Genomic DNA, 10,906 nt, shown 5'->3' with positions numbered 1-10,906 from the left:
AGAGGCTACTGAACGTGTGATAATGTTATCACTGTGATGGCTAATGGAATGTGTACTTGTGATTAGGTTTTAAATTTTTTTCAATTTATCCTACAACTCAACAACAACGATAAAACAACCAGATTAAGAAATTGGCAGAGGACTCGAATACAGATTTTTCTAACAAGATATACAAATGGCCAATAAGTACATGAAAAGATGCTCAACATCATTAGTCATTATGGAAATGCAAGTCAAAGTCACGGTGAGATACCTCACACTCATTAGTATTGCTATTATAAAACAAAAAAATAAAACCCCAGAAAATAATAAGTAGTGGCAAGGATGTGAAGAGACTGGAGCCACTGTGTACTGTTGATGGGACTGCAAACCGCTGCAGCTGCGATGGAAAACACTATGGTGGTTTCTCAAAGAATCAGAATCACCATATGATCTAGCAATTCCACTACTGGATATATACCCAAAAGGACAAAAAACAGAGTCTTAAAGAAGTATTTGTACACCCCTGTTCATAGCAGCATCATTCACAATAGCCAAAAGCTAGAAACAACCTGAATGTTCATTAATGGCTGAATGGATAATGAATATGTGGTATATACATACAACAGAGTATTTTTCAGCCTTAAAAAAAACCAAAACAAAACAAAACAAAAAAACAGGAAATTCTCACATATGCTACACCATGGAAGAACCTTGAAGATACTGTACCAAGTGAAATAAGCCAGTTACAAAAGGACAAATACCACATTATTCCGCTTTTATCAGGTACCTAGAATAGTCAAATTCATAGAGACAGAGAGTAGAATCGTGGTTCTCAGGGGATGGGGGAAGAAGGAATGGAGTGTAACTGTTTAATCAGTGAGTACAGAATTCTAGTTTCACAAGAAGAAAGAAGTTCTGGAGATAGATGGTTGTGATGGTTACATAACAACTTGAATGCACTGAATGCAAATAGCTAAAATGGTAAATTCTATATTATGTGTATTTCACCACAATTAAAAAATAATAATAAATTAGTTCTTCTCAGTTAAATTGTCTAAAAGGTAAATATCAAGAGATATAATTAACACAAACAAAAGTGCTCTGGTGGGTATTTTAAAGAGTGTACAGGGTTCCTGAGACAAAAAATTTGAGAGAACTGCTGCTTTTGATGTAAATACATGCACATACTTTAGGGGCTTTTGAATGTCTGATTCCAGCTTTTGCTTTTTGCCAAGTTTTTATTATTAAAGGAATAACAGCCCAACTGAGTAAACAATCAGTTAGAAACTGTATGGGGGTAATTTCCCCAAATTGGGTCTGAAATAAAAGCATAAGTTATTCTCGTAACTACAGTCATAATAGTCAAAGGCTTAAGAGAAACCAGAGAGTGAAAAAATACCCTATTCAGTATAAAAGAGGTCAGATTCAGCTCTGCACTGTAGAACAAAACCAATAAGGCTTACCTGCATGCTATAAGACCCATCATGGTTATACGTTACAGCTATGGCTACATCTTTACGGAAAAAGGGAAAAAAATGAAGAAAAATTAGAAAACATTCATTTATTTAATAACTGAGATATAACGAATCTTACTCTCAACCTGAAGACAATCAACTATTAAAGGAAAGTCAACATCTTTGAACTTCTTGGAAATATTTTGTTAGAAAAGCATCTGTCAAATTAGTACCAATAAAGATGAATTTCAAACTTTTCTTTTTTAAAATGGAATTTCAGGGGTTTTATTTTCATTTTTATTTATTTTTTAAGACAGAGTCTCACTCTGGGTGGAGTGCAGTGGTGCAATCACGGCTCACTGCAGCCTTAATCTCCTGGGGTCAGGTGATCCTCTCACCTCAGCCTCCCAAGTAGCTGGGACTACAGGCGTGCCATTACGCCTGGCTAATTTTTTGATTTTTTTTAGAGATGAGGTTTCACCATGTTGCCCAGGCTGCTCTTGAACTCCTGGACTCAAGTGATCCATCTGCCTGGGCCTCCCAAAGTGCTGGAATTACAGGCATGAGTCACCACATCCAGCCTTGAGTTTTAGATATTTTAAGGCTGTCAAATATTTTACGTATTTTTCCCTCAACAAAAAGGCTGCAGTATTATAATTTTAAAAATGCAGGCCGGGTGCGGTGGCTCACACCTATAATCCCAGCACTTTGGGAGGCCGAGGCGGGGGGATCACGAGATCAGGTATTTAAGACCAGCCTGACCAACATGGTGAAACCCCGTCTCTACTAAAAATACAAAAATGAGCCAGGCATGGTGGCACGCGCCTGTAATCCCAGCTACTCAGGAGGCTGAGGCAGGAGAATAGCTTGAACCCGCAAGGCGGAGGTTGCAGTAATCCAAGATCGCACCACTGCACTCCAGCCTGGGGGACAGAGCGAGACTCCATCTCAAGAAAAAAAAAAAAAACAACAATGAATTGGTAAAGAGAAGTTTTTGGTTGAGAATGGCATCTGCCACCTGATCACCTCTATCATCTTGACTCACTAAATCTCTAAGCCTTGATTTTTCTGAGTCATTAAATGGGTATAAAATGTAATAATTATTAAATAAATGTGAAAATGCTTTATAAATGGTAAGACTATACACACCTAATAAATTATTCATGTTACAGGCCCATCTCACTTTATTGCACTCTGCAGACATTATGTTTTTTACATACTGAGTTTGTGGCAACACCATGTCAAGCATATTTTTCCATCAGCATGTGTTCACCTTGTGTCTCTAGGTCACATTCTTGTAATTCTTACAATATTTAAAACTTTTAAATTATTATATCTGTTATGGTGATCTGTGATCTCTGATATTACTACTATATAATAGTTTTACGGTGCCTCAATCTGTGCCCATGTAAGATAAAGAACTTCCTCAATCAACATTGTGTGTGTTCTTACTGCTCCATTGACCAGCCATTCCCCTGTCTCTCTCCCTCTCTATGGGTCTCCCTATTCCCCGAGACACTACAATATTGAAATTAGACTAATTAATAACCCTACAATGGCCTATAAGTGGTCAAATGAAGAGTTACATGTCTCTCACTTTAAATCAAAAGCTAGAAGTGATTAAGCTTAGCAAGGAAAGAATGTCAAAAGCTGAGATAAGCCAAAAGTTAGGCTTCTGATGCCAAATCACCAAGTTGTGAGTGCGAAGAAAAGTTCTTGAAGGAAGTTAAAAGTGCTACTCCAGTGAACACATGAATGATAAAAAGGTGAAATAGCTGGGCTGGGAGCAGTGACTCATGCCTGTAATCCCAGTGCTTTGGGAGGCCAAAGCAGGACTGCTTGAGCCTGGGAGTTTGAGACCACCCTAGGAAACATAGCAAGACCCCATCTCTAAAATAATAATAATGATAATAATAAATAGTGTGAAACAGCCTTGTTGCTGATATGGAGAAAGTTTTAGTGGTCTGGATAGAAGATCAAACCAGCCACAACATTCCCTTAAGCCAAAGTCAATCCAGAGCAAGGCCCTAACTGTCTTCAATTCAATTAAGGCCAAGAGAAGTGAGGAAGCTGCAGAAAAAATACTTGAAGCTAGCAGAGGCTGGTTCATGAGGTTCAAGATAAAGCAGAAAGTGCTGATGGAGGAGCTGCAGTAAGTTATCTAGGAGATCTAGCTAAGATAATTGATAAATGTGGCTACAAAAAACAATAGACTTTTAATGGAGACAAAACAGTCTTCTATTGGAAGAAGATGTCATCTAGGACTTTCATAGCTGGAGAGGAGAAGTCAATACCTGGTTTCAAAGCTTCAAAGGACAGGCTAACTCTCTTGCTAGGGGTTAATGCAGCCAGTGACTTTAAGTTGAATTAAATGCTCATTTACCATTCTGAAAATCATAGGGCCTTTAAGAATGATGCTAAATCAACCTATGCCCTATAAATGGAACAACAAAGCCTGGATGACAGCACTTCTGTTTACATCATGGTTTACTGAATATTTTAAGCCCACTGTTGAGACCTACTCAATAGTGCTCAGATAAAAAAGATTCCTTTCAAAATATTATCACTCAGTGACAATGCACATAGTCACCACCCAACAGCTCTGATGGAGATATACAAGGAGATTAATGCTTTCACGCCTGCTAACACAACATCCTTTTTGCAGCCCATGGATCAAGGAGTAATTTCAACTTTCAAGTCTTGTTAAGAAACATATTTTGTAAGGCAATAGCTGCCATAGATTGTAAGTCTTCTGACGGATCTGGGCAAAGTAAATTGAAAACCTTCTAGATGCCATTAAGAACATTTGTGATTCATGGGAGAAGGTTGGATTATCAACATTAACAAGAGTTTGGAAGACGTTAATGACTCATGGATGACTTTCAGGGGTTTGAAACTTTAGCGGAGGAAGTAACTGCAGATGTGGTAGAAATAGCAAGGGACCTAGGATTAGAAGTGGAGCCTGAAGATGTGACCGAATTGCCACATCTCAACAGTACTGCATGCTGCAGAGAAATCTTCATGAAAGGAAGTCACCTGAAGCAGCAAACCTCCTTGGTGTCTTATTTTACAAAATCTACTACAGTCACCCCAAACTTCAGCAACCACCACTCTAAATCAATCACAGTAATCAACACTAAGGCAAGACCCTTCACCAGCAACAAGATTACAACTCACTGGAGGCTTAGATAATCATTAGTATTTTTTTTAGCCATAAAGCATTTCTTAATTAAGGTATATACATTTTTTTTAGACATAATGTTATTGGCACACAATAAACTAAAGTATAATATAAACATAACTTTTATATGCATGAGGAAACCAAAAACTTTGACTCACTTTATTGTAGTGGTCTGGAACCAAACCTGCAATAACTCCAGAGTATGCCTAGATTACATGAGTATGGAACTGGTTGACTATCCCAGGAGATGAAAATCTAAAGTTTTGTGGAGTAGAGTATATAGATCAAAATCAATTTGTCTGCTTCTGATACTTCAGTACTCATTTTGATGCTGCCAGCTCACATCTGTTTCCAGCCCCGACGTTTCTTCTCCAAGTGACCCCTGATTATTATTATCATTACCAGCTGGATGCTCCACTGACAACTTAAGATGAACACGGTGGGGCCAACCAATCTTCTCCCTCTACCTTCTTCTCCTCCAGACCTGTGAGCTCCCTGACTGGCACCCTGATGCTCCTTGTCATCCAGGCTTAAAACCTGTCATCCTTGCCTCCTCCTCCTTTGTTTTCCACATGCAACATCCTTGCCTCATCCTCTTTGCTTTCCACATGCAACAGTTTCCACTGCTGGGTTCTGTGAAACACGGCCTCTAGTAGCAAAGTAAGAATAGCTTGCAAGTCTTGAATACTTAAAATAGTTGGTCATTCTCACTGAGGTCACTGGAAGTTGCTTCTGCTTTAGACTCATAAATGCTTCTGGCATCTTATTTTTTTTCCTTTTTAAAAATTTTTATTTTATAAATAGGGACAGTTACTACAATGCTGCCAAATTCTTCCCCGTCCTATGCATCTCTTCCTTCCATTCCTACTGCTCTACCCTGCCTCGGGCCCCACTGCTTCAGGCCTGGCTGAATCTGAGGAGGTCCTCTGGGGTCTTCTTGCTTCTCATCTCAACACTCAGAGCTGATGTCCTGACCCCATTCCAAATACTTCGCCTGATATTGGAGGCCCCAACCTCTCAGTCTTATTTCCTACCATTCTCCTCCATGGACGGCCTGATGCTCCACCCAAATGGGAAAGTGGGACAATTAACATTCCCTAGGCCGTGCACGGTGGCTCACACCTGTAATCCCAGTACTTTGGGAGGCCGAGGTGGGAGGATCACCTGAGGTCAGGAATTGGAGACCAGCCTGGCCAACATGGTGAAACCCCATCTCTACTAAAAACACAAATATTAGCTGGGCGTGGTGGCACTCACCTATAGTCCCAGCTACTTGGGAGACTGAGGCAGGAGAATCGCTTGAACGCGGGAGGCAGAGATTGCAGTAAGCTGAGATCACACCACTGCACTCCTGCCTGGGCGACAGAGCGGGCCTCTGTCTCAGAAAAAAAACCACACACACACAAAAACATTCCCCATGTATGCCCCCAGCTTTCCCTGCACTGTGGCTCTATGCTCACACTTCTCTTTCACTACGCTGCTGGTGCCCTGCCACAGCACAGAAACCTCACTGCCCATTCACATCAGGCTCACTGTCCTTGGGAAGAGTCAGCCTGGGCAGAGTAAATTCTCCCTCCTCTGAACATTTAGCCTTCTGCATACAAAACACCCACTATGATTCTCCTCTCATCCTGGTTTATAAAGAGTGATTTTCCTCTCTATCAGTTGTTTCAGAAAAATTATCAAAATTAAAATGTTCACAAAAGTCAAATACTAAAGTACAAGAACTCCAGGGCCCACACTCTTGACCACTACACTCTCCATCTTCTCAACATACACACTTCCAAATGGCAAATTCCTTAACAGAAAAAAAGCAGGGACAAAGACATTTCCTTCTCTTCTCCACATCACTTGGCATATCTATTTTATCAAAAACTTTGTACTGAATGTAAGAATGAATAAAACTTCTCCACCCTATATCATGTTGACAGGCTTTAACTCTTCTTATCACAAAGTGCCTCCAATTACACCACAGCCATTTTCTTTGAATTTATAAAATATGACATGTATTTAACTGGCACGAATGCCAACAGATCACAGTAAAGACACTACCAAAAAAAATCCTACCCTAGATATCTCTTGTCACCTACAAGAGAACCTTAAACATCCTCTTATACATTTAATAAGGTATGCAAGTGTGGTACTTGCAGTATTCGGTCAGCACATGGATCCTGGAGTGTGGGTTCAAATCCCGACTCCACCAATTACTTTTGGTGTAACTTTTTGGAAAATTACTCATCTCTCTGAGCCTTGACGTTGGCTTAGAGAGATTAGTAATTTATAAAGTTCACACTAATAATAACACCAATCTCATTGGCCAGTTCTGAAAATGCAAATGAAATAATCTTTGGAAAGTGTTTAATACAGTAACTGACATATACCAAATACTCAATAAATTTTAGACATTATTATCATTGAGGTTGGGCAGGGTTCTGTGAAACATGGCCTCTAGTAGCAAAGTAAGAATAGCTTGCAAGCCTTGAATACTTAAAATAGTTGGTCATTCTCACTGAGTTCACTAGAAGTTGCTTCTGCTTTTGACTCATAAATGCTTCTGGTATCTTTTTGTTGTTGTTGTTGTTGTTTTTTGAGATGGAGTCCTGCTCTTCTGGTATCTTTTTTTTCCCCCTTTTTAAAAATTTTTATTTTATAAATAGGGGCAGGATCTCACTATGTCACCTAGGCTGATCTCGAATTCCTGCCCTCAAGCAATCCTCCCACCTTGGCCTCCCAAAGTGCTGAGATTACAGGTGTGAGCCACTGTGGCCAGCCTGGTCTCTTAAGCTTCCTATTTCATGCATTCCATTTAATTGTGGTCATGGCTTATTAGCATTTTTTTTGAGACTTAGCAATATAACATTTTCTGAAAGCTGTTACATATAGACTTGGATTATTTTCATAGAATATTGCCAAAAGGATATAGTGAACAGCAATCATGTTGGCTTTTCAATTATGTACTCATTTTTTAATGAAAACATTTTTTAATTCCAAAAAACACAGCATACTTCCAATCAGCGCTTGCTGCTTTAGTGAAGAGCCATGCCAAATAACACAGTTGGCTTATATGAATTACAATCACACATGTAATTCTTCTGTTTAATTCAGGTTGAAGAAGCCAGTGAAACTTTACCACTTTTGATACTTGTATTTAGCATATAGGAGTCTAGAGTAAGATACTTCCAGATTTGGGGGGCTGTATTTCTTAGGATGAAATGAGCATAAATGGATGGGTTAACCATTTGCAGAATGCTACTATATAAAGGATGTTTGCAAATTTTCATTATAAAGGCTTGACAATATGCCCAAGGCACTTAAGGTAATGACCATCTAGGCTCAGAATTGAAAAATAACTGAAGAGCTGTAACCCAATAAACTTGTGTGAACAAAATATTTGTTACTGGCCGGGCACGGTGGCTCATGCCTGTAATCTCAGCACTTTGGGAGGCTGAGGTGGGCGGATCACGAGGTCAAGAGATAGAGACCATCCTGGCTAACACAGTGAAACCCTGTATCTACTAAAAATACAAAAAATTAGCCGGGCGTGGTGGTGGGCGCCTGTAGTCCCAGCTACTCTGGAGGCTGAGGCAGGAGAATGGTGTGAACCCGGGAGGTGGAGCTTGCAGTGAGCCGACATTGTGCCACTGCACTCCAGCCTGGGCAACAGAGACTCTGTGTCAAAAAACAAAACAAAAAAATTGTTACTGAGTTAGTGTCTTCATAGAGGTGAAGTGAAAAAGATTTTCCTCTGTCCAAGGAAGAGGATTCTGTCATCAGCTGACAAAAGTATTCTGCCCTACCTGGGAGGCATATTTTTATAACAGAACTGTCACAGTTCAATGACATCTCACATTCAAGGTTAGCCAGGACTCTGAGCTCTGACTCCACCCATTGGGCTTCCCACACAAACTGTCTTACAGCAGAAGGGATACAGTGACCAGCTATAGAATTCTGGTCCTGCTGCTACACTGCTCCAGCCAGAAGTTTATAAACTTCCTTCTGGCTTAAGCATCAGCCTCTTTCGACTTCAGTTAAAGAAAGTCAGTCCCTAAGTTGAGTCAACTCAAATTAGTTGACAATCAAAAATCAATTTTCTATTGGAAAACTGGTGGAAATAGCCTAAGAGTCAATGTCACAAAGAGTGGGTGTGAATCCTAGCTCGGCCACTCACTAGCCTTGACTAAATTACTTCACTTCTGTGCCTTATCATCCATGCTTTCATCATCCATACGTGGGTATAACAGTGACTCCCCCTCATTTATGTTGTGAAGATAAAAACTTACATGAGATAAGGCACTTAATAAATTATAGCTCTGCAGTGACCCACTTCCACTTGAACCCCTGAAACACTGCCTGGGCAGTGGGTAATCGTCCCTCTCTGACATAGTTTTGAAAACTGTTTTTCTTTTTTCTTTTTTTTTTGTGATGGAGTCTCGCTCTGTCGCCCAGGCTGGAGTGCAGTGGTGTGATCTCAGCTCATTGCAAGCTCCGCCTCCCTGGTTCACGCCATTCTCCTGCCTCAGCCTCCTGAGTAGCTGGGACTACAGGTACCCGCCACTACGCCCCACTAATTTTTTGTATTTTTAGTAGAGACAGGGTTTCACCATGTTAGCCAGGATGGTCTCAATCTCCTGACCTCGTGATCTGCCTGCCTCAGCCTCCCAAAGTGCTGGGACCACAGGCGTGAGCCACCGCGCCCAGCTGAAAACTGTTTTTCTTATTTAAAAGTAATATACTCTCGCTGCAGAAGAATTGCAAAGCAAGAAAAAAAGTACAAAGGATTAGGGAAAAAGAGGTGGGGTTTTTTTTGCATATTTCTAACATTCTGGCATATTTCATTTCAGCTGTTTTGCTACGTTTATTTTATGACATATTTTTAGAATATTTACAAAATATTTAAAAAGTGCAAAGAAGAAAAGCAAATACCATAAACTCTACTACCCAGAGCCAATCAATTCTATTATCTTGGCATATTTCCTTCCAATGTTTAGCCTAGGCATTTAAAAAATGTAACTGATCATGACCGGGCTGGAATCCTCTTTTTCAGACTAATGTGATACATTTGTATGACTCACATTTCTCTTTTAATGAAACATTACTTACTGTTTTTACCATCTTTAAGAGTCATGTTTCTGGTATAAGAGATATTCAGTCTTCTTCCACTGCTAGATGAAAATGGAGAGAATTGATCTAGAAAAAATTTAAAATTCAGTAACAAATTTATGAGCATCAAGCCTATGAAATTTACACCTTACAAAAGAAAACATAAAACGCAAGTCCTGGTCAGGCACGGTGGCTCACACCTGTAATTCCAGCACTTTGGGAGGCCAAGGCAGGGAGATCATGAGGTCAGGAGATCGAGACCATCCTGGTTAACACAGTGAAACCCTGTCTCTACTAAAAATACAAAAAAATTAGCCGGGCATGGTGGTGGGCGCCTATAGTCCCAGCTCCCTGGGAGGTTGAGGCAAGAGAATGGCGTGAACCTGGGAGGCGGAGCTTGCAGTGAGCCAAGATTGTGCCACCATACTGGGTGACAGGGCGAGACTCCATCTCAAAAAAAAAAAAAAAAAAAAAAAAAAAACAACAATGAATTGGTAAAGAGAAGTTTTTGGTTGAGAATGGCATCTGCCACCTGATCACCTCTATCATCTTGACTCACTAAATCTCTAAGCCTTGATTTTTCTGAGTCATTAAATGGGTATAAAATGTAATAATTATTAAATAAATGTGAAAATGCTTTATAAATGGTAAGACTATACACACCTAATAAATTATTCATGTTACAGGCCCATCTCACTTTATTGCACTCTGCAGACATTATGTTTTTTACATACTGAGTTTGTGGCAACACCATGTCAAGCATATTTTTCCATCAGCATGTGTTCACCTTGTGTCTCTAGGTCACATTCTTGTAATTCTTACAATATTTAAAACTTTTAAATTATTATATCTGTTATGGTGATCTGTGATCTCTGATATTACTACTATATAATAGTTTTACGGTGCCTCAATCTGTGCCCATGTAAGATAAAGAACTTCCTCAATCAACATTGTGTGTGTTCTTACTGCTCCATTGACCAGCCATTCCCCTGTCTCTCTCCCTCTCTATGGGTCTCCCTATTCCCCGAGACACTACAATATTGAAATTAGACTAATTAATAACCCTACAATGGCCTATAAGTGGTCAAATGAAGAGTTACATGTCTCTCACTTTAAATCAAAAGCTAGAAGTGATTAAGCTTAGCAAGGAAAGAATGTCAAAAGCTGAGATAAGCCAAAAGTTAGGCTT

General features: G+C 39.8%; 1 protein-coding gene across 1 annotated transcript in view; it reads right to left on the bottom strand.

The window, feature by feature from the left end:
* Positions 1 to 10,906, bottom strand: part of MCCC1 (methylcrotonoyl-CoA carboxylase 1 (alpha)) — a 90,519-nt gene that overhangs the window by 7,871 nt on the left and 71,742 nt on the right. The window contains exons 14-15 of the mRNA XM_011986168.1: positions 9,718 to 9,804; positions 1,446 to 1,495 (exon numbers count right to left, since the gene is read on the bottom strand). Coding sequence (XP_011841558.1) covers positions 1,446 to 1,495; positions 9,718 to 9,804 — 137 coding nt within the window. The remainder of the gene's footprint in view (positions 1 to 1,445; positions 1,496 to 9,717; positions 9,805 to 10,906) is intronic.

Source organism: Mandrillus leucophaeus, unplaced genomic scaffold, assembly GCF_000951045.1.
Source record: "Mandrillus leucophaeus isolate KB7577 unplaced genomic scaffold, Mleu.le_1.0 Scaffold295, whole genome shotgun sequence".
NCBI classification, from domain to species: domain Eukaryota; kingdom Metazoa; phylum Chordata; class Mammalia; order Primates; family Cercopithecidae; genus Mandrillus; species Mandrillus leucophaeus.
The sequence above is the reverse complement of the archived record's forward strand: the minus strand, read 5'-3'. Positions and strand labels throughout refer to the sequence as shown.